At 48.4% G+C, this 25,534-nt stretch overlaps 1 protein-coding gene across 1 annotated transcript; it reads left to right on the forward strand.

Moving 5' to 3' along the window:
- Positions 1–1,486: 1,486 nt before the first annotated feature.
- On the forward strand, positions 1,487–20,898 carry LOC140406295 (probable N-acetyltransferase 14). The gene is made up of 3 exons (XM_072494407.1): positions 1,487–1,555; positions 18,970–19,090; positions 20,234–20,898. Exons 2-3 carry the CDS (start codon positions 19,010–19,012, stop codon positions 20,774–20,776), a joined length of 624 nt encoding a protein of 207 aa, XP_072350508.1. The 5' UTR covers positions 1,487–1,555; positions 18,970–19,009; the 3' UTR covers positions 20,777–20,898.
- The last annotated feature ends 4,636 nt before the right edge of the window (positions 20,899–25,534 follow it).

Consider the following 25,534-nt stretch of genomic DNA (forward strand, 5'->3'; position numbering starts at 1 on the left):
ACAGCACGGGGTTAGATACAGAGTAAAGCTCCCTCTACACTGTCCCCATCAAACACTCCCAGGACAGGTACAGCACGGGGTTAGATACAGAGTAAAGCTCCCTCTACACTGTCCCCATCAAACACTCCCAGGACAGGTACAGCACGGGGTTAGATACAGAGTAAAGCTCCCTCTACACTGTCCCCATCAAACACTCCCAGGACAGGTACAGCACGGGGTTAGATACAGAGTAAAGCTCCCTCTACACCGTCCCCATCAAACACTCCCAGGACAGGTACAGCACGGGGTTAGATACAGAGTAAAGCTCCCTCTACACTGTCCCCATCAAACACTCCCAGGACAGGTACAGCACGGGGTTAGATACAGAGTAAAGCTCCCTCTACACTGTCCCCATCAAACACTCCCAGGGCAGGTACATAGAATTTACAGTGCAGAAGGAGGCCATTCGGCCCATCTAGTCTGCACCGGCTCTTGGAAAGAGCACCCTCCTCAAGGTCAACACCTCCACCCTATCCCCATAACCCAGTAACCCCACCCAGCACTAAGGGCAATTTCGGACACTAAGGGCAATTTATCATTGGCCAATCCACCTAACCTGCACATCTTTGGACTGTGGGAGGAAACCGGAGCACCCGGAGGAAACCCACGCAGACACGGGGAGGACGTGCAGACTCCGCACAGACAGCGACCCAAGCCGGGAATCGAACCCGGGACCCCGGAGCTGTGAAGCAACTGTGCTAACCACTGTGCTGCCGCGCAGCGCGTGGTGAGATACAGAGTAAAGCTCCCTCTACGCCGAGCCGACCGGCCACCCTGCGGGACGATCGCACGGGTCCACGGAGTGGGGAGACGCGACCGATCTCCGCACAGGAAGATCCCACAAATGAATTGAACGCTGGGGACGAGGCGGCTCGGGTCCCGGGGCCGCTGCCGCGTCCGGGACGCCCGGAAGGGCAGCGTCTCCCCCCCCCCCCCCCCCAGGGCCCCGGTTCCATAGCGCGAGGCCGCCTCCACCCTCCCAGAGTGGCCAAATCAATGCAGAGGTATCGTTGCAACCCCCCCCCCCCCCCCTCTCAATTGGAAACCGGGGTGGGGGGGGGGGATGCAGCGGGGTAAACCCCTCTCGGCCTTCCCCCCCCCTTCCATTTTTCCAGCGGCCCAACCCAGTCTGGGGTCCATTCGGCCCATCCTCCAAGGCCCCTGGGGCTAGGCTGGGGGGGGGGGTGGGGCAGCGCGCCTGCGCGGGTGCCGGCCGGCCGGCCGCCGGCAAGGGTTCGAGGCTCAGCGCGCCTGCGCGGGTGCCGGCCGGCGCGGGCAGAGGGGAAGGGGTTCAGCGCGCCTGCGCGGGTGCCGGCCGGCTGCCGGCACGGGCCGAGGGTTGCTCCCAGGCCGAGTCAGCTCGCTGAGCGGATGACGTTGGTGGGCGGGGAAGGGGGGGGAAAGGAAGGCGCTGCGCGCGCAGGGCCCCGCCCCCGGCCCCGCCCCCTGAATGACCTCCCCGGACCCAGGCGCCGGAGCCTCAGTCTGCGGCTGGACAGCGAGGGAGCCGCATCCGGTGAGTGGGGAGGGGGAGGGGAAGCCCAGGGCAGCAAGAGGGGGCAATACACAGAGAGAGAGGGAGACCCTGAGCAGTGCCAAGATACACATTAATGTAACCATTGCACACTGGGCAGGCCCGCCCCCCCCCCCCCCCCCACTCTCCCCCCCCCCCACCCCCGGATGCGCGCCCGTCGATCGGCGCGATCGCCCCCCAAGTCCATCGCCGTCCCCTCGATCACCAAACTCCGCTCCCTCGATCGCCAAACTCCGCTCCCTGGATCACCAAACTCCACTCCCTCAATCGCCAAACTCCGCTCCCTGGATCACCAAACTCCGCTCCCTCGATCACCAAACTCCGCTCCCTCGATCGCCAAACTCCGCTCCCTGGATCGCCAAACTCCGCTCCCTCGATCGCCAAACTCCGCTCCCTGGATCGCCAAACTCCGCTCCCTGGATCGCCAAACTCCGCTCCCTGGATCACCAAACTCCGCTCCCTCGATCGCCAAACTCCGCTCCCTCGATCGCCAAACTCCGCTCCCTCGATCGCCAAACTCCGCTCCCTCGATCGCCAAACTCCGCTCCCTCAATCACCAAACTCCGCTCCCTGGATCACCAAACTCCGCTCCCTCAATCACCAAACTCCGCTCCCTCAATCACCAAACTCCGCTCCCTGGATTACCGAACTCCGCTCCCTCGATCACCAAACTCCGCTCCCTCTATCACCGAACTCCGCTCCCTCGATCACCAAACTCCGCTCCCTCTATCACCAAACTCCGCTCCCGGATCACCAAACTCCGCTCCCTCGATCACCAAACTCCGCTCCCTCTATCACCAAACTCCGCTCCCTCAATCGCCAAACTCCGCTCTCTCAATCACCAAACTCCGCTCCCTCAATCACCAAACTCCGCTCTCTCAATCACCAAACTCCGCTCCCTCGATCGCCAAACTCCGCTCCCTCGATCGCCAAACTCCGCTCCCTCGATCGCCAAACACCGCTCCCTCGATCGCCAAACTCCGCTCCCTCGATCACCAAACTCCGCTCCCTCAATCAACAAACTCCGCTCCCTGGATCACCAAACTCCGCTCCCTCGATCGCCAAAATCCGCTCCCTCGATCGCCAAACTCCGCTCCCTCGATCGCCAAACTCCGCTCCCTCGATCGCCAAACTCCGCTCTCTCAATCACCAAACTCCGCTCCCTCAATCGCCAAACTCCGCTCCCTCGATCGCCAAACTCCGCTCCCTCGATCGCCAAACTCCGCTCCCTGGATCACCAAACTCCGCTCCCTCAATCACCAAACTCCACTCCCTCGATCACCAAACTCCACTCCCTGGATCACCAAACTCCGCTCCCTCGATCGCCAAACTCCGCTCCCTCGATCACCAAACACCACTCCCTGGATCACCAAACTCTGCTCCCTCGATCACCAAACTCCACTCCCTCGATCGCCAAACTCCGCTCCCTGGATCGCCAAACTCCGCTCCCTGGATCACCAAACTCCGCTCACTCAATCACCAAACTCCGCTCCCTCGATCACCAAACTCCGCTCCCTGGATCACCAAACTCCGCTCCCTGGATCACCAAACTCCGCTCCCTGGATCACCAAACTCCGCTCCCTCAATCACCAAACTCCGCTCCCTCAATCACCAAACTCCGCTCCCTCAATCACCAAACTCCACTCCCTCAATCACCAAACTCCGCTCCCTCTATCACCAAACTCCGCTCCCTGGATCACCAAACTCCGCTCCCTCGATCGCCAAACTCCACTCCCTCGATCACCAAACACCGCTCCCTCAATCACCAAACTCCGCTCCCTCGATCACCAAACTCCGCTCCCTCAATCACCAAACTCCGCTCCCTCGATCGCCAAACACCGCTCCCTGGATCACCAAACTCTGCTCCCTCGATCGCCAAACTCCACTCCCTCGATCACCAAACACCACTCCCTGGATCACCAAACTCCGCTCCCTCAATCACCAAACTCCGCTCCCTCTATCACCAAACTCCGCTCCCTCTATCACCAAACTCCGCTCACTCAATCACCAAACTCCGCTCCCTCAATCACCAAACTCCGCTCCCTCAATCACCAAACTCCGCTCCCTGGATCACCAAACTCCGCTCCCTGGATCACCAAACTCCGCTCCCTGGATCACCAAACTCCGCTCCCTCAATCACCAAACTCCGCTCCCTCAATCACCAAACTCCGCTCCCTCAATCACCAAACTCCACTCCCTCAATCACCAAACTCCACTCCCTCAATCACCAAACTCCACTCCCTCAATCACCAAACTCCGCTCCCTCAATCACCAAACTCCACTCCCTCTATCACCAAACTCCACTCCCTCTATCACCAAACTGTGCTGCCGGCGACAGATAAACTCACAGATTGTGGCGCGGATTCCTTAGCCAATCAACCGCGGGATCGAGGGGTCAATTTATATCCGTCAATGTTATTCTATAAACCACCCCGAACCCCTCGATTAGATTCCAGTCTGTAACTCACTCCCGGGTATCTGTTATTCTATATATAAACCACCCCGAACCCCTCGATTAGATTCCAGTCTGTAACTCACTCCCGGGTATCTGTTATTCTATATATAAACTATCCTGAACCCCTCGATTAGATTCCAGTCTGTAACTCACTCCCGGGTCTCTGTTATTCTATATATAAACCACCCCGAACCCCTCGATTAGATTCCAGTCTGTAACTCACTCCCGGGTCTCTGTTATTCTATATATAAACCACCCCGAACCCCTCGATTAGATTCCAGTCTGTAACTCACTCCCGGGTATCTGTTATTCTATATATAAACCACCCCGAACCCCTCGATTAGATTCCAGTCTGTAACTCACTCCCGGGTATCTGTTATTCTATATATAAACTATCCTGAACCCCTCGATTAGATTCCAGTCTGTAACTCACTCCCGGGTCTCTGTTATTCTATATATAAACCACCCTGAACCCCTCGATTAGATTCCAGTCTGTAACTCACTCCCGGGTATCTGTTATTCTATATATAGACCACTCCGAACCCCTCGATTAGATTCCAGTCTGTAACTCACTCCCGGGTATCTGTTATTCTATATGTAAACCACCCCGAACCCCTCGATTAGATTCCAGTCTGTAACTCACTCCCGGGTATCTGTTATTCTATTTATAAACCAACCTGAACCCCTCGATTAGATTCCAGTCTGTAACTCACTCCCGGGTCTCTGTTATTCTATATATAAACCAACCTGAACCCCTCGATTAGATTCCAGTCTGTAACTCACTCCCGGGTATCTGTTATTCTACATATAAACCACCCCGAACCCCTCGATTAGATTCCAGTCTGTAACTCACTCCCGGGTATCTGTTATTCTATATATAACCCACCCCGAACCCCTCGATTAGATTCCAGTCTGTAACTCACTCCCGGGTATCTGTTATTCTATATATAAACCACCCTGAACCCCTCGATTAGATTACAGTCTGTAACTCACTCCCGGGTATCTGTTATTCTATATATAAACCACCCCGAACCCCTCGATTAGATTCCAGTCTGTAACTCACTCCCGGGTACCTGTTATTCTATATATAACCCACCCCGAACCCCTCGATTAGATTCCAGTCTGTAACTCACTCCCGGGTATCTGTTATTCTACATATAAACCACCCCGAACCCCTCGATTAGATTCCAGTCTGTAACTCACTCCCGGGTATCTGTTATTCTATATATAACCCACCCCGAACCCCTCGATTAGATTCCAGTCTGTAACTCACTCCCGGGTATCTGTTATTCTATATATAACCCACCCCGAACCCCTCGATTAGATTCCAGTCTGTAACTCACTCCCGGGTATCTGTTATTCTATATATAAACCACCCTGAACCCCTCGATTAGATTACAGTCTGTAACTCACTCCCGGGTATCTGTTATTCTATATATAAACCACCCCGAACCCCTCGATTAGATTCCAGTCTGTAACTCACTCCCGGGTACCTGTTATTCTATATATAACCCACCCCGAACCCCTCGATTAGATTCCAGTCTGTAACTCACTCCCGGGTATCTGTTAGTCTATATATAAACCACCCTGAACCCCTCGATTAGATTCCAGTCTGTAACTCACTCCCGGTTATCTGTTATTCTATATATAAACTATCCTGAACCCCTCGATTAGATTCCAGTCTGTAATTCACTCCCGGGTATCTGTTAGTCTATAAAAAAACCACCCTGAACCCCTCGATTAGATTCCAGTCTGTAACTCACTCCCGGGTATCTGCTATTCTATATATAAACCACCACGAACCCCTCGATTAGATTCCAGTGTGTAACTCACTCCCGGGTATCTGTTATTCTATATATAAACCACCTCGAACCCCTCGATTAGATTCCAGTCTGTCACTCACTCCCGGCTATCTGTTATTCTATATATAAACCACCCTGAACACCTCGATTAGATTCCAGTCTGTAACTCACTCACGGGTATCTGTTATTCTATATATAAACCATCCCAAACCCCTCGATTAGATTCCAGTCTGTAACTCACTCCCGGGTATCTGTTATTCTTTATATAAACCACCCCGAACTCCTCGATTATATTCCAGTCTGTAACTCACTCCCGGGTAACTGTTATTCTATATATAAACCACTCCGAACCCCTCGATTAGATTCCAGTCTGTAACTCACTCCCGGGTATCTGTTATTCTGTATATAACCCACCCTGAACACCTCGATTAGATTCCAGTCTGTAACTCACTCCCGGCTATCTGTTATTCTATATATAAACCACCCTGAACACCTCGATTAGATTCCAGTCTGTAACTCACTCCCGGGTATCTGTTATTCTATATATAAACTATCCCGAACCCCTCGATTAGATTCCAGTCTGTAACTCACTCCCGGGTATCTGTTATTCTATATATAAACCACCCCGAACCCCTCGATTAGATTCCAGTCTGTAACTCACTCCCGGGTATCTGTTATTCTATATATAACCCACCCCGAACCCCTCGATTAGATTCCAGTCTGTAACTCACTCCCGGGTATCTGTTCCCCGAAACCCTCGATTAGATTCCAGTCTGCAACTCACTCCCGGGTATCTGTTATTCTATATATAAACCACCCTGAACCCCTCGATTAGATTCCAGTCTGTAACTCACTCCCGGGTATCTGTTATTCTATATATAAACCCCCCCGAACCCCTCGATTAGATTCCAGTCTGTAACTCACTCCCGGGTATCTGTTATTCTATATATAAACAACCCTGAACCCCTCGATTAGATTCCAGTCTGTAACTCACCCCCGGGTATCTGTTATTCTATATATAAACCACCCCGAACCCCTCGATTAGATTCCAGTCTGTAACTCACTCCCAGGTATCTGTTATATATATAAACCACCCCGAACCCCTCGATTAGATTCCAGTCTGTAACTCACTCCCGGGTATCTGTATTTCTATATATAAACCACCCCGAACCCCTCAATTAGATTCCAGTCTGTAACTCACTCCCGGGTATCTGTTATTCTATATATAAACCACCCCGAACCCCTCAATTAGATTCCAGTCTGTAACTCACTCCCGGGTATCTGTTATTCTATATATAAACCATCCCGAACCCCTCGATTAGATTCCAGTCTGTAACTCACTCCCGGGTATCTGTTATTCTATATATAAACCATCCCGAACCCCTCAATTAGATTCCAGTCTGTTACTCACTCCCGAGTATCTGTTATTCTATATATAAACCACCCCGAACCCCTCGATTAGATTCCAGTCTGTAACTCACTCCCGGGAATCTGTTATTCTATATATAACCCACCCCGAACCCCTCGATTAGATTCCAGTCTGTAACTCACTCCCGGGTATCTGTTATTCTATATATAAACTATCCTGAACCCCTCGATTAGATTCCAGTCTGTAACTCACTCCCGGGTATCTGTTATTCTATATATAAACTACCCCGAACCCCTCGATTAGATTCCAGTCTGTAACTCACTCCCGGGTATCTGTTATTCTATATATAAACCATCCCGAACCCCTCGATTAGATTCCAGTCTGTAACTCACTCCCGGGTATCTGTTATTCTATATATAAACCACCCCGATCCCCTCGATTAGATTCCAGTCTGTAACTCACTCCCGGGTATCTGTTATTCTATATATAAACCACCCCAAATCCCTAGATTAGATTCCAGTCTGTAACTCACTCCCGGGTATCTGTTATTCTATATATAAACCACCCCGATCCCCTCGATTAGATTCCAGTCTGTAACTCACTCCCGGGTATCTGTTATTCTATATATAAACCACCCCGAACCCCTCGATTAGATTCCAGTCTGTAACTCACTCCCGGGTATCTGTAATTCTATATATAAACCACCCCGAAACCCTCGATTAGATTCCAGTCTGTAACTCAGTCCCGGGTATCTGTTATTCTATATATAAACCACCCTGAACCCCTCGATTAGATTCCAGTCTGTAACTCACTCCCGGGTATCTGTTATTCTATATATAAACCACCCTGAACCCCTCGATCAGATTCCAGTATGAAACTCACTCCCGGGTATCTGTTATTCTATATATAACCCACCCCGAACCCCTCGATTAGATTCCAGTCTGTAACTCACTCCCGGGTATCTGTTATTCTATATATAAACCATCCCGAACCCCTCGATTAGATTCCAGTCTGTAACTCACTCCCGGGTATCTGTTATTCTATATATAAACCACCCCGAACCACTCGATTAGATTCCAGTCTGTAACTCACTCCCGGGTCTCTGTTATTCTATATATAAACCATCCCGAACCCCTCGATTAGATTCCAGTCTGTAACTCACTCCCGGGTATCTGTTATTCTATATATAAACCCCCCCGAACCCCTCGATTAGATTCCAGTCTGTAACTCACTCCCGGGTATCTGTTATTCTATATATAAACTACCCCGAACCCCTCGATTAGATTCCAGTCTGTAACACACTCCCGGGTATCTGTTATTCTATATATAAACCACCCCGAACCCCTCGATTAGATTCCAGTCTGTAACTCACTCCCGGGTATCTGTTATTCTATATATAAACCACCCCAAATCCCTAGATTAGATTCCAGTCTGTAACTCACTCCCGGGTATCTGTAATTCTATATATAAACCACCCTGAACCCCTCGATTAGATTCCAGTCTGTAACTCACTCCCGGGTCGCTGTTATTCGATATATAAACCACCCCGAACCCCTCGATTAGATTCCAGTCTGTAACTCACTCCCGGGTATCTGTTATTCTATATATAAACCACCCCAAATCCCTCGATTAGATTCCAGTCTGTAACTCACTCCCGGGTATCTGTTATTCTATATATAAACCACCCCAAATCCCTCGATTAGATTCCAGTCTGTAACTCACTCCCGGGTATCTGTAATTCAATATATAAACCACCCCGAACCCCTCGATTAGATTCCAGTCTGTAACTCACTCCCGGGTCGCTGTTATTCTATATATAAACCACCCCGAACCCCTCGATTAGATTCCAGTCTGTAACTCACTCCCGGGTATCTGTTATTCTATATATAAACCACCCTGAACCCCTCGATTAGATTCCAGTCTGTAACTCACTCCCGGGTATCTGTTATTCTATATATAAACCACCCCAAATCCCTCGATTAGATTCCAGTCTGTAACTCACTCCCGGGTATCTGTTATTCTATATATAAACCACCCTGAACCTCTCGATTAGATTCCAGTCTGTAACTCACTCCCGGGTATCTGTTATTCTATATATAAACCTCCCTGAACCCCTCGATTAGATTCCAGTCTGTAACTCACTCCCGGGTATCTGTTATTCTATATATAAACCACCCCGAACCCCTCGATTAGATTCCAGTCTGTAACTCACTCCCGGGTATCTGTTATTCCATATATAAACCACCCCGAACCCCTCGATTAGATTCCAGTCTGTAACTCACTCCCGGGTATCTGTTATTCTATATATAAACCACCCCAAATCCCTCGATTAGACTCCAGTCTGTAACTCACTCCCGGGTATCTGTTATTCTATATATAAACCATCCTGAACCCCTCGATTAGATTCCAGTCTGTAACTCACTCCCGGGTATCTGTTATTCTATATATAAACCACCCTGAACCCCTCGATTAGATTCCAGTCTGAAACTCACTCCCGGGTATCTGATATTCTATATATAAACCACCCTGAACCTCTCGATTAGATTCCAGTCTGTAATTCACTCCCGGGTATCTGTTATTCTATATATAAACCTCCCTGAACCCCTCGATTAGATTCCAGTCTGTAACTCACTCCCGGGTATCTGTAATTCTATATATAAACCACCCTGAACCCCTCGATTTGATTCCAGTCTGTAACTCACTCCCGGGTATCTGTTATTCTGTCTATAAACCACCCTGAACCCCTCGATTAGATTCCAGTCTGTAACGCACTCCCGGGCATCTGTTATTCTATATATAAACCACCCTGAACCCCTCGATTAGATTCCAGTCTGTAACTCACTCCCGGGTATCTGTTATTCTATGTATAAACCATCCCGAACCCCTCGATTAGATTCCAGTCTGTAACTCACTCCCGGGTATCTGTTATTCTATATATAAACCACCCCGAACCCCTCGATTAGATTCCAGTCTGTAACTCACTCCCGGGTATCTGTTATTCTATATATAAACCACCCCGAACCCCGCGATTAGATTCCAGTCTGTAACTCACTCCCGGCTATCTGTTATTCTAGAAAAACCACCCTGAACCCCTCGATTAGATTCCAGTCTGTAACTCACTCCCGGGTATCTGTTATTCTATATATAAACCACCCTGAATCCCTCGATTAGATTCCAGTCTGTAACTCACTCCCGGGTATCTGTTATTCTATATATAAACCACCCCGAACCCCTCGATTAGATCCCAGTCTGTAACTCACTCCCGGGTATCTGTTATTCTATATATAAACCACCCCGAACCCCTCGATTAGATTCCAGTCTGTAACTCACTCCCGGGTATCTGTTATTCTATATATAAACCACCCCGAACCCCGCGATTAGATTCCAGTCTGTAACTCACTCCCGGCTATCTGTTATTCTAGAAAAACCACCCTGAACCCCTCGATTAGATTCCAGTCTGTAACTCACTCCCGGGTATCTGTTATTCTATATATAAACCACCCTGAATCCCTCGATTAGATTCCAGTCTGTAACTCACTCCCGGGTATCTGTTATTCTATATATAAACCACCCCGAACCCCTCGATTAGATTCCAGTCTGTAACTCACTCCCGGGTATCTGTTATTCTATATATAAACCACCCCGAACCCCTCGATTAGATTCCAGTCTGTAACTCACTCCCGGGTATCTGTTATTCTATTTATAAACCAACCTGAACACCCTCGATTAGATTCCAGTCTGTAACTCACTCCCGGTTATCTGTTATTCTATATATAAACTATCCTGAACCCCTCGATTAGATTCCAGTCTGTAACTCACTCCCGGGTATCTGTTATTCTATTTATAAACCAACCTGAACACCCTCGATTAGATTCCAGTCTGTAACTCACTCCCGGTTATCTGTTATTCTATATATAAACTATCCTGAACCCCTCGATTAGATTCCAGTCTGTAACTCACTCCCGGGTATCTGTTATTCTATATATAAACCACCCCGAACCCCTCGATTAGATTCCAGTCTGTAACTCACTCCCGGGTATCTGTTAGTCTATATATAAACCACCCTGAACCCCTCGATTAGATTCCAGTCTGTAACTCACTCCCGGGTATCTGTTATTCTATATATAAACCACCCCGAACCCCTCGATTAGATTCCAGTCTGTAACTCACTCCCGGGTATCTGTTAGTCTATATATAAACCACCCTGAACCCCTCGATTAGATTCCAGTCTGTAACTCACTCCCGGTTATCTGTTATTCTATATATAAACTATCCTGAACCCCTCGATTAGATTCCAGTCTGTAACTCACTCCCGGGTATCTGTTAGTCTATATATAAACCACCCTGAACCCCTCGATTAGATTCCAGTCTGTAACTCACTCCCGGGTATCTGCTATTCTATATATAAACCACCACGAACCCCTCGATTAGATTCCAGTGTGTAACTCACTCCCGGGTATCTGTTATTCTATATATAAACCACCCCGAACCCCTCGATTAGATTCCAGTGTGTAACTCACTCCCGGGTATCTGTTATTCTATATATAAACCACCCCGAACCCCTCGATTAGATTCCAGTCTGTCACTCACTCCCGGGTATCTGTTATTCTATATATAAACCACGCCGAACCCCTCGATTAGATTCCAGTCTGTAACTCAATCCCGGGTATCTGTTATTCTATATATAAACCACCCCGAACCCCTCGATTAGATTCCAGTCTGTAACTCACTCCCGGGTATCTGTTATTCTATATATAAACCACCCTGAACCCTCAATTAGATTCCAGTCTGAAACTCACTCCCGGGTATCTGTTCCCCGAACCCCTCGATTAGATTCCAATCCGTAACTCACTCCCGGGTATCTGTTATTCTGTATATAAACCACCACGAACCCCTCGATTAGATTCCAGTGTGTAACTCACTCCAGGGTATCTGTTATTCTATATATAAACCATCCCAAACCCCTCGATTAGATTCCAGTCTGTAACTCACTCCCGGGTATCTGTTATTCTATATAAAAACCAGCCTGAACCCCTCGATTAGATTCCAGTCTGTAACTCACTCCCGGGTATCTGTTATTCTATATATAAACCACCCCGAACCCCTCGATTAGATTCCAGACTGTAACTCACTCCCGGCTATCTGTTATTCTATATATAAACCACCCTGAACACCTCGATTAGATTCCAGTCTGTAACTCACTCACGGGTATCTGTTATTCTATATATAAACCATCCCAAACCCCTCGATTTGATTCCAGTCTGTAACTCACTCCCGGGTATCTGTTCCCCGAAACCCTCGATTAGATTCCAGTCTGCAACTCACTCCCGGGTATCTGTTATTCTATATATAAACCACCCTGAACCCCTCGATTAGATTCCAGTCTGTAACTCACTCCCGGGTATCTGTATTTCTATATATAAACCACCCCGAACCCCTCAATTAGATTCCAGTCTGTAACTCACTCCCGGGTATCTGTTATTCTATATATAACCCACCCCGAACCCCTCGATTAGATTCCAGTCTGTAACTCACTCCCGGGAATCTGTTATTCTATATATAACCCACCCCGAACCCCTCGATTAGATTCCAGTCTGTAACTCACTCCCGGGTATCTGTTATTCTATATATAAACCATCCCGAACCCCTCGATTAGATTCCAGTCTGTAACTCACTCCCGGGTATCTGTTATTCTATATATAAACCACTCCGAACCCCTCGATTAGATTCCAGTCTGTAACTCACTCCCGGGTATCTGTTATTCTATATATAAACCACCGCGAACCCGTCGATTAGATTCCAGTCTGTAACTCACTCCCGGGTATCTGTTATTCTATATATAAACCACCCCAAATCCCTCGATTAGATTCCAGTCTGTAACTCACTCCCGGGTATCTGTTATTCTATATATAAACCATCCCGAACCCCTCGATTAGATTCCAGTCTGTAACTCACTCCCGGGTATCTGTTATTCTCTCTATAAACCACCCTGAACCCCTCGATTAGATTCCAGTCTGTAACTCACTCCCGGGTATCTGTTATTCTATATATAAACCACCCTGAATCCCTCGATTAGATTCCAGTCTGTAACTCACTCCCGGGTATCTGTTATTCTATATATAAACCACCCCGAACACCTCGATTAGATTCCAGTCTGTAACTCACTCCCGGGTATCTGTTATTCTATATATAAACCATCCCGAACCCCTCAATTAGATTCCAGTCTGTTACTCACTCCCGAGTATCTGTTATTCTATATATAAACCATCCCGAACCCCTCGATTAGATTCCAGTCTGTAACTCACTCCCGGGAATCTGTTATTCTATATATAACCCACCCCGAACCCCTCGATTAGATTCCAGTCTGTAACTCACTCCCGGGTATCTGTTATTCTATATATAAACTATCCTGAACCCCTCGATTAGATTCCAGTCTGTAACTCACTCCCGGGTATCGGTTATTCTATATATAAACCATCCCGAACCCCTCGATTAGATTCCAGTCTGTAACTCACTCCCGGGTATCTGTTATTCTATATATAAACCACCCCGAACCCCTCGATTAGATTCCTGTCTGTAACTCACTCCCGGGTATCTGTTATTCTATATATAAACCACCCCAAATCCCTCGATTAGATTCCAGTCTGTAACTCACTCCCGGGTATCTGTTATTCTATATATAAACCATCCCGAACCCCTCGATTAGATTCCAGTCTGTAACTCACTCCCGGGTATCTGTTATTCTCTATATAAACCACCCTGAACCCCTCGATTAGATTCCAGTCTGTAACTCACTCCCGGGTATCTGTTATTCTATATATAAACCACCCTGAATCCCTCGATTAGATTCCAGTCTGTAACTCACTCCCGGGTCTCTGTTATTCTATACATAAACCACCCTGAACCCCTCGATTAGATTCCAGTCTGTAACTCACTCCCGGGTATCTGGTATTCTATATATAAACCCCCCGAACCCCTCGATTAGATTCCAGTCTGTAACTCATTCCCGGGTATCTGTTATTTTATATATAAACCACCCCGAACCCCTCGATTAGATTCCAGTCTGTAACTCACTCCCGGGTATCTGTTATTCTATATATAAACCACCCTGAACCCCTCGATTAGATTCCAGTCTGTAACTCTCTCCCGGGTATCTGTTATTCTATATATAAACCACCCCGAACCCCTCGATTAGATTCCAGTCTGTAACTCACTCCCGGGATTCTGTTATTCTATATATAAACCACCCCAAACCCCTCGATTAGATTCCAGTCTGCAACTCACTCCCGGGTATCTGTTATTCTATATAAAAACCACCTCGAACCCCTCGATTAGATTCCAGTCTGTAACTCAATCCCGGGTATCTGTTATTCTATATATAAACCACCCTGAACCCCTCGATTAGATTCCAGTCTGTAACTCACTCCCGGGTATCTGTTATTCTACATATAAACCATCCTGAACCCCTCGATTAGATTCCAGTCTGTGACTCTCTCCCGGGTATCTGTTATTCTATATATAAACCACCCCGAACCCCTCGATTAGATTCCAGTCTGTAACTCACTCCTGGGTCTCTGTTATTCTATATATAAACCATCCCGAACCCCTCGATTAGATTCCAGTCTGTAACTCACTCCCGGGTATCGGTTATTCTATATATAAACCATCCCGAACCCCTCGATTAGCTTCCAGTCTGTAACTCACTCCCGGGTATCTGTTTTCTATATATAAACCACCCCGAACCCCTCGATTAGATTCCAGACTGTAACTCACTCCCGGCTATCTGTTATTCTATATATAAACCACCCTGAATACCTCGATTAGATTCCAGTCTGTAACTCACTCACGGGTATCTGTTATTCTATATATAAACCATCCCAAACCCCTCGATTAGATTCCAGTCTGTAACTCACTCCCGGGTATCTGTTCCCCGAAACCCTCGATTAGATTCCAGTCTGCAACTCACTCCCGGGTATCTGTTATTCTATATATAAACCACCCTGAACCCCTCGATTAGATTCCAGTCTGTAACTCACTCCCGGGTATCTGTATTTCTAGATATAAACCACCCCGAACCCCTCAATTAGATTCCAGTCTGTAACTCACTCCCGGGTATCTGTTATTCTATATATAAACCATCCCGAACCCCTCAATTAGATTCCCGTCTGTTACTCACTCCCGAGTATCTGTTCTATATATAAACCATCCCGAACCCCTCGATTAGATTCCAGTCTGTAACTCACTCCCGGGAATCTGTTATTCTATATATAACCCACCCCGAACCCCTCGATTAGATTCCAGTCTGTAACTCACTCCCGGGTATCTGTTATTCTATATATAAACTATCCTGAACCCCTCGATTAGATTCCAGTCTGTAACTCACTCCCGGGTATCGGTTATTCTATATATAAACCATCCCGAACCCCTCGATTAGATTCCAGTCTGTAACTCACTCCCGGGTATCTGTTATTCTATATATAACCCACCCTGAACCCCTCGATTAGATTCCAGTCTGTAACTCACTCCCGGGTATCTGTTATTCTATATATAAACCACCCCGAACCCCTCGATTAGATTCCAGTCTGTAACTCACTCCCGGGGATCTGTTATTCTATATATAAACCACCCCGAACCCCTCGATTAGATTCCAGTCTGTAACTCACTCCCGGGTATCTGTTATTCTATATATAAACCACCCCGAACCCCTCGATTAGATTCCAGTCTGTAACTCACTCCCGGGTATCTGTTATTCTATATATAAACCACCCCGAACCCCTCGATTAGATTCCAGTCTGTAACTCACTCCTGGGTATCTGTTATTCTATATATAAACCACCCCAAATCCCTCGATTAGATTCCAGTCTGTAACTCACTCCCGGGTATCTGTTATTCTATATATAAACCATCCCGAACCCCTCGATTAGATTCCAGTCTGTAACTCACTCCCTGGTATCTGTTATTCTCTCTATAAACCACCCTGAACCCCTCGATTAGATTCCAGTCTGTAACTCACTCCCAGGTATCTGTTATTCTATATATAAACCACCCTGAATCCCTCGATTAGATTCCAGTCTGTAACTCACTCCCGAGTATCTGTTATTCTATATATAAACCATCCCGAACCCCTCGATTAGATTCCAGTCTGTAACTCACTCCCGGGTATCTGTTATTCTATATATAAACTATCCTGAACCCCTCGATTAGATTCCAGTCTGTAACTCACTCCCGGGTATCTGTTATTCTATATATAAACCATCCCGAACCCCTCGATTAGATTCCAGTCTGTAACTCACTCCCGGGTATCTGTTATTCTATATATAATCTATCCAGAACCCCTCGATTAGATTCCAGTCTGTAACTCACTCCCGGGTATCTGTTATTCTATATATAACCCACCCCGAACCCCTCGATTAGATTCCAGTCTGTAACTCACTCCCGGGTATCTGTTATTCTATATATAAACTATCCTGAACCCCTCGATTAGATTCCAGTCTGTAACTCACTCCCGGGTATCGGTTATTCTATATATAAACCATCCCGAACCCCTCGATTAGATTCCAGTCTGTAACTCACTCCCGGGTATCTGTTATTCTATATATAAACCACCCCGAACCCCTCGATTAGATTCCTGTCTGTAACTCACTCCCGGGTATCTGTTATTCTATATATAAACCACTCCAAATCCCTCGATTAGATTCCAGTCTGTAACTCACTCCCGGGTATCTGTTATTCTATATATAAACCATCCCGAACCCCTCGATTAGATTCCAGTCTGTAACTCACTCCCGGGTATCTGTTATTCTCTATATAAACCACCCTGAACCCCTCGATTAGATTCCAGTCTGTAACTCACTCCCGGGTATCTGTTATTCTATATATAAACCATCCCGAACCCCTCGATTAGATTCCAGTCTGTAACTCACTCCCGGGTATCTGTTATTCTCTATATAAACCACCCTGAACCCCTCGATTAGATTCCAGTCTGTTACTCACTCCCGGGTATCTGTTATTCTATATATAAACCATCCCGAACCCCTCGATTAGATTCCAGTCTGTAACTCACTCCCGGGTATCTGTTATTCTCTATATAAACCACCCTGAACCCCTCGATTAGATTCCAGTCTGTAACTCACTCCCGGGTATCTGTTATTCTATATATAAACCATCCTGAACCCCTCGATTAGATTCCAGTCTGTAACTCACTCCCGGGTCTCTGTTATTCTATATATAAACCTCCCTGAACCCCTCGATTAGATTCCAGTCTGTAACTCACTCCCGGGTATCTGTTATTCTATATATAAACCACCCCGAACCCCTCGATTAGATTCCAGTCTGTTACTCACTCCCGGGTATCTGTTATTCTATATATAAACCACCCCGAACCCCTCGATTAGATTCCAGTCTGTAACTCACTCCCGGGTATCTGTTATTCTATATATAAACCATCCCGAACCCCTCGATTAGATTCCAGTCTGTAACTCACTCCCGGGTATCTGTTATTCTCTATATAAACCACCCTGAATCCCTCGATTAGATTCCAGTCTGTAACTCACTCCCGGGTCTCTGTTATTCTATACATAAACCACCCCGAACCCCTCGATTAGATTCCAGTCTGTAACTCACTCCCGGGTATCTGGTATTCTATATATAAACCCCCCGAACCCCTCGATTAGATTCCAGTCTGTAACTCACTCCCGGGTATCTGGTATTCTATATATAAACCCCCCGAACCCCTCGATTAGATTCCAGTCTGTAACTCATTCCCGGGTATCTGTTATTTTATATATAAACCACCCCGAACCCCTCGATTAGATTCCAGTCTGTAACTCACTCCCGGGTATCTGTTATTCTATATATAAACCACCCTGAACCCCTCGATTAGATTCCAGTCTGTAACTCTCTCCCGGGTATCTGTTATTCTATATATAAACCACCCTGAACCCCTCGATTAGATTCCAGTCTGTAACTCACTCCCGGGTCTCTGTTATTCTATATATAAACCACCCCGAACCCCTCGATTAGATTCCAGTCTGTAACCCACTCCCGGGTATCTGTTATTCTATATATAAACCACCCCGAGCCCCTCGATTAGATTCCAGTCTGTAACTCACTCCCGGGTATCTGTTATTCTATATATAACCCACCCCGAACCCCTCGATTAGATTCCAGTCTGTAACTCACTCCCGGGTATCTGTTATTCTATATATAAACCATCCTGAATCCCTCGATTAGATTCCAGTCTGTAACTCACTCCCGGGTATCTGTTATTCTATATATAAACCACCCTGAACCCCTCGATTAGATTCCAGTCTGGGACTCACTCCCGGGTCTCTGTTATTCTATATATAACCCACCCCGAACCCCTCAATTAGATTCCAGTCTGTAACTCACTCCCGGGTATCTGTTATTCTATATATAAACCACCCCGAACCCCTCGATTAGATTCCAGTCTGTAACTCACTCCCGGGTATCTGTTATTCTATATATAAACCACCCTGAACCCCTCGATTAGATTCCAGTCTGGGACTCACTCCCGGGTCTCTGTTATTCTATATATAACCCACCCCGAACCCCTCAATTAGATTCCAGTCTGTAACTCACTCCCGGGTATCTGTTATTCTGTATATAAACCACCCCGAACCCCTCGATTAGATTCCAGTCTGTAACTCACTCCCGGGTATCTGTTATTCTATATATAACCACCCCGAACCCCTCGCTTAGCTTCCAGTCTGTAACTCACTCCCGGGTATCTGTTATTTTCTGTTTGAAGCTCCGTAAGGCCACTCCCAGCACCATTTACGGCTGTCGCGATGCCCCCGCTGGAGAAGGATAAATTGATTTTTCGGGAAATGCTGGAGAGCGAGCTGGAGATTGTGATGGAGATGCTGAAGGTGAGCGATTCTCCAGATCTCTGTGACACTGTGAGATCCAGCTCTGAGCTGAGTCGATAAATTCATAATACAGAACATGGAGAAGCCCCTCGAGCCTGTTACACAGGAACAGGAGGAGGCCCGTTCAGCCCCCTGCTCGAGCCTGTTACACAGGAACAGGAGGAGGTCCATTCAGCCCCCTGCTCGAGCCTGTTACACAGGAACAGGAGGAGGCCCATTCAGCCCCCTGCTCGAGCCTGTTACACAGGAACAGGAGGAGGCCCATTCAGCCCCTCGAGCCTGTGACACAGGAACAGGAGGAGGCCCATTCAGCCCCCTGCTCGAGCCTGTTACACAGGAACAGGAGGAGGCCCATTCAGCCCCCTGCTCGAGCCTGTGACACAGGAACAGGAGGAGGCCCATTCAGCCCCCTGCTCGAGCCTGTTACACAGGAACAGGAGGAGGCCCATTCATCCACCTCCTCGAGCCTGTTACACAGGAACAGGTGGAGGCCCATTCAGCCCCCTGCTCGAGCCTGTTACACAGGAACAGGAGGAGGTCCATTCAGCCCCCTGCTCGAGTCTGTTACACAGGAACAGGAGGAGGCCCATTCAGCCCCCTCCTCGAGCCTGTGACACGGGAACAGGAGGAGGTCCATTCAGCCCCCTCCTCGAGCCTGTTACACAGGAACAGGAGGAGGCCCATTCACCCCCCCCCCTCGAGCCTGTTACACGGGAACAGGAGGTGGTCCATTCAGCCCCCTCCTCGAGCCTGTTACACAGGAACAGGAGGAGGCCCATTCAGCCCCCTCCTCAAGCCTGTTACACAGGAACAGGAGGAGGCCCATTCAGCCCCCTCCTCGAGCCTGTTACACAGGAACAGGAGGAGGTCCATTCAGCCCCCTCCTCGAGCCTGTTACACAGGAACAGGAGGAGGCCCATTCACCCCCCCCCCTCGAGCCTGTTACACGGGAACAGGAGGTGGTCCATTCAGCCCCCTCCTCGAGCCTGTTACACAGGAACAGGAGGAGGCCCATTCAGCCCCCTCCTCGAGCCTGGACCTCTATTGATCGTGCGAGTCTGTGTGTGTGCACCAAATTGGCGTCCGAGGTAGGACTCATTTTGACGGTGTCTCTTTTCCCTCTCTCCATCTCTCTTCCCACAGGACGGTTCCCGGGAGACGGAAAACCGCCTGCTCCTCTACGCCATGACCCGCCCAGCTGCCTTGCTCCTGATGGCCGTGGGCAGCAGCGCCCTCCGCTTTGTCCTCAGCTCCTTCGCCGCTGCCCTCCTGCTCCCCGTGGTGTGTGTCGCCGCCCTGCTGAAGCTGGCCCTCCACTGGCGGGCGGGCCTCCCCCGCACCCGCATCTGGGTGGCCGTCTACGACGGCGAGGATGTCTGCGGCTGCGCGGCCTTCGACCCCAAGCCGGGGGGCCGCCCGGGGTCGCCGGCGCTGGAGCTGCACCGCCTGGCGGTATGCCGCTGGCACCGGAGATCGGGCATCGCCACCTTCCTGCTGGCCGCCTTCGAGGAGCGGGCCCGCAAAGGCGGGCACCGGCAGGCAACGCTGCGCATCGACCCCGTCAACCGTGCCGCCATTGCGCTCTTCGAGAAACACGGGTACAAGCCGAGCCTTGGCGGGGGAGGAGGAGGAGGGGGGGCTCGACTCTGTTCCAGCATCAGCCTCGAGTACGTCAAGGACTTGTGACAACTCACCCATCTCCCACCCCCCCCCCGGCAAGCGGGACAGGACGAGGAAAGAAATTGCAGCAACTGGGACTTGGTCATGGGAATTCCGATGCGACTTGGTCACGGGATCCAACGCTCAATCTCTTTCCATTGAGCAAGGGGAAAGTGTGCGATTTTTAATTTGGACCTTGAGTCTGAGGGAAGAAGGGGGCCATTTCAGCGGCGATGGCTATCAGAACTCCCTTGACTCTCCTAGATTCCTCAGCTGAAAACCTCTCCTCACACAAAAATCTTCATTTGTATCGTTGACTCTTTCCGAAAACTGGCGGGGGGGGGGGGGCGCGTTTTGGAGTTCCTGGTATGAATTTTCATGACGGTCTGTGGCAGGCGTGTCTTTCGCACTCTCCTTTGCATCATCGAATGGTTGCCGCACAGAAGGAGGCCATTCGGCCCATTGTCTATGTACCTACTCTCTTCAGGTGCGATGTGCCTCATGCCACTCTCTTTTCGGGGAACAGTCCCTCACCCTCTCGAACGCCTGGATTGAATCGGGGCCCCCCCACCCCCCCACATTCCCAAGCAGCACCTACTGCACCCCTAACCGCGTGAGAACGTCTCCCCTCGTAGCTCCATCGCTTCTTTTCCCCGATCACCTTAAATCCACCTAACCTGTACATCTTTGGACACTAAGGGACAATGTAACACGGCCAATCCACCTAACCTGCACATCTTTGGACACTAAGGGACAATGTAACACGGCCAATCCACCTAACCTGCACATCTTTGGACACGAAGGCACAATTTAACACGGCCAATCCACCTAACCTGCACATCTTTGGACACTAGGGGACAATTTAACACGGCCAATCCACCTAACCTGTGCATCGTTGGACACTGAGGGACAATTTAACACGGCCAATCCACCTAACCTGCACATCTTTGGACACTAAGGGACAATTTAACACGGCCAATCCACCTAACCTGTACATCTTTGGACACTGAGGGACAATTTAACACGGCCAATCCACCTAACCTGTGCATCGTTGGACACTAAGGGACAATTTAACACGGCCAATCCACCTAACCTGCACATCTTTGGACACTAAGGGACAATTTAGCACGGCCAATCCACCTAACCTGCACATCTTTGGACACTAAGGGACAATTTAACACGGCCAATCCACCTAACCTGTACATCTTTGGACACTGAGGGACAATTTAACACGGCCAATCCACCTAACCTGTACATCTTTGGACACTAAGGGACAATTTAACACGGCCAATCCACCTAACCTGCACATCTTTGGACACTAAGTGAGAATTTAACATGGCCAATCCACCTAAGCTGTACATCTTTGGACTGTGGGAGGAAACCAGAGGAAACACACGCAGACACGGGGCGAGCGTGCAAACCCCACACAGTGAGCCGAGGCCAGAATCGAACCCGGGTCCCTGGCGCTGTGAGGCAGCAGTGCTTACCATCGTGTCCACCCCTCATCATCCCTGGATTCATTCACGCCCTTCGCACCCTTCCACCAAAGATTAACAGTCAGCGATTCAGGGCCTTGGTGAGGCCTCACCTGGAGTATTGTGAGCGGTTTTGGTCTCCTTCGCTGAGGGAGGATGTGGTTGCTCTCGGGGGCGATCAGCGAAGGTTTGAAGAACAAAGAACAACGCAGCACAGGAAACAGGCCCTTCGGCCCTCCAGGCCTGTACCAGTCATGACACCACATCATGGTAAACCTCCTCTGCACCCTCTCCAAAGCCTCCACATCCAATTGGTAGTATGGCGACCAGAATTGTGCGCAGTATTCCAAGTCGGACTTACCGACCACATTGATCCCACGCTTCTAGTATCGGAAGCTCGTTGCCCTCCAGAACTGGAGGGGACTAAAAAGCAAAGAATTAGATGGTTTTGGGGATGAGGGGAGTGGCTGGAGGAGGTGGGGCAGAATAGAAGGCCAGAGGTAGGCCGGAGCTAAGGAGGAATTGACAAAGACGTCTCGGTCACAAGAGAAAGGGAGAGTTAATGATGGCGTTAAGGACTAAAGGGAGTATTAATGGTGGTGTTAAGGACTAAAGGAAGAGTTAATGGTGGCGTTAAGGACTGAAGGGAGTATTATTGGTGGCGTTAAGGACTAAAGGAAGTGTTAATGGTGGCGTTAAGGACTAAAGGGAGTTTTAATGGTGGTGTTAAGGACTAAAGGAAGAGTTAATGGTGGCGTTAAGGACTAAAGGGAGTATTAATGGTGGTGTTAAGGACTAAAGGAAGAGTTAATGGTGGCATTAAGGACTAAAGGGAGTATTAATGGTAGTGTTAAGGACTAAAGGAAGAGTTAATGGTGGCGTTAAGGACTAAAGGGAGTATTAATGGTGGTGTTAAGGACTAAAGGAAGAGTTAATGGTGGCATTAAGGACTAAAGGGAGTATTAATGGTGGTGTTAAGGACTAAAGGAAGAGTTAATGGTGGCGTTAAGGACTGAAGGGAGTATTATTGGTGGCGTTAAGGACTAAAGGAAGTGTTAATGGTGGCGTTAAGGACTAAAGGGAGTATTAATGGTGGTGTTAAGGACTAAAGGAAGAGTTAATGGTGGCGTTAAGGACTAAAGGGAGTATTAATGGTGGTGTTAAGGACTAAAGGAAGTGTTAATGGTGGTGTTAAGGACTAAAGGGGGTGTTAACATAAGAACCTAAGAACTAGGAGCAGGAGTAGGCCATCTGGCCCCTCGAGCCTGCTCCACCATTCAGTGAGATCATGGCTGATCTTTTGTGGACTCAGCTCCACTTTCCGGCCCGAACACCATAACCCTTAATCCCTTTATTCTTCAAAAAACTATCTATCTTTATCTTAAAAACATTTAATGAAGGAGCCTCAACTGCTTCACTGGGCAAAGAATTCCATAGATTCACAACCCTTTGGGTGAAGAAGTTCCTCCTAAACTCAGTCCTAAATCTACTTCCCCTTATTTTGAGGCTATGCCCCCTAGTTCTGCTTTCACCCGCTAGTGAAAACAACCTGCCCACATCTATCCTATCTATTCCCTTCATAATCTTATATGTTTCTATAAGATCCCCCCTCATCCTTCTAAATTCCAACGAGTACAGTCCCAGTCTACTCAACCTCTCCTCGTAATCCAACCCCCTCAGTTCTGGGATTAACCTAGTGAATCTCCTCTGCACACCCTCCAGCGCCAGTACGTCCTTTCTCAGGTAAGGAGACCAAAACTGAACACAATACCCCAGGTGTGGCCTCACTAACACCTTATACAATTGCAGCAAAACCTCCCTAGTCTTAAACTCCTTCCCTCTAGCAATGAAGGACAAAACTCCATTCGCCTTCTTAATCACCTGCTGCACCTGCAAACCAACTTTTTGCGACTCATGCACTAGCACACCCAGGTCTCTCTGCACAGCAGCATGTTTAAATCTTTGATCATTTAAATAATAATCCCTTTTGCTGTTATTCCTACCAAAATGGATAACCGCACATTTGTCAACATTGTATTCCATCTGCCAGACCCTAGCCCATTCACTTAGCCTATCCAAATCCCTCTGCAGACTTCCAGTAGCCTCTGCACTTTTTGCTTTACCACTTATCTTAGTGTCGTCTGCAAACTTGGACACATTGCCCGTGGTCCCCAACTCCAAATCATCTCTGTAAATTGTGAACAATTGTGGGCCCAACACTGATCCCTGAGGGACACCACTAGCTACTGATTGCCAACCAGAGAAACACCCATTAATCCCCACTCTTTGCTTAACGGTATCGTTAAGGACTAAAGGGAGTGTTAACGGTATCGTTAAGGACTAACATAGAACATAGAACGATACAGCGCAGTACAGGCCCTTCGGCCCACGATGTTGCACCGAAACAAAAGCCATCTAACCTACACTATGCCATTATCATCCATATGTTTATCCAATAAACTTTTAAATGCCCTCAATGTTGGCGAATTCACTACTATTGCAGGTGGGGCATTCCACGGCCTCACTACTCTTTGCGTAAAGAACCTACCTCTGACCTCTGTCCTATATCTATTACCCCTCAGTTTAAAGCTATGTCCCCTCGTGCCAGCCATTTCCATCCACGGGAGAAGGCTCTCACTGTCCACCCTATCCAACCCCCTGATCATTTTGTATGCCTCTATTAAGTCTCCTCTTAACCTTCTTCTCTCCAACGAAAACAACCTCAAGTCCATCAGCCTTTCCTCATAAGATTTTCCCTCCATACCAGGCAACATCCTGGTAAATCTCCTCTGCACCCGCTCCAAAGCCTCCACGTCCTTCCTATAATGCGGTGACCAGAACTGTACGCAATACTCCAAATGCGGCCGTACCAGAGTTCTGTACAGCTGCAACATGACCTCCTGACTCCGGAACTCAATCCCTCTACCAATAAAGGCCAACACTCCATAGGCCTTCTTCACAACCCTATCAACCTGGGTGGCAACTTTCAGGGATCTATGTACATGGACACCGAGATCCCTCTGCTCATCCACACTTCCAAGAACTTTACCATTAGCCAAATATTCCGCATTCCTGTTATTCCTTCCAAAGTGAATCACCTCACACTTCTCTACATTAAACTCCATTTGCCACCTCTCAGCCCAGCTCTGCAGCTTATCTATGTCCCTCTGTAACCTGCTACATCCTTTCGCACTGCCGACAACACCACCGACTTTAGTATCGTCTGCAAATTTACTCACCCACCCTTCTGCGCCCTCCTCTAGGTCATTGATAAAAATGACAAACAGCAACGGCCCCAGAACAGATCCTT

Source organism: Scyliorhinus torazame, unplaced genomic scaffold, assembly GCF_047496885.1.
Source record: "Scyliorhinus torazame isolate Kashiwa2021f unplaced genomic scaffold, sScyTor2.1 scaffold_438, whole genome shotgun sequence".
Taxonomy (NCBI): Eukaryota; Metazoa; Chordata; class Chondrichthyes; order Carcharhiniformes; family Scyliorhinidae; genus Scyliorhinus; species Scyliorhinus torazame.

What these genes read in the sequence shown, in the direction of transcription:
- LOC140406295 (XM_072494407.1), top strand. Translation starts at nt 19,010, where the DNA reads ATGCCCCCGCTGGAGAAGGATAAATTGATTTTTCGGGAAATGCTGGAG. An exon ending in TTGTGATGGAGATGCTGAAG is followed by an intron (nt 19,091 to 20,233) that starts GTGAGCGATTCT and finishes CTCTTCCCACAG; the next exon opens with GACGGTTCCCGGGAGACGGA.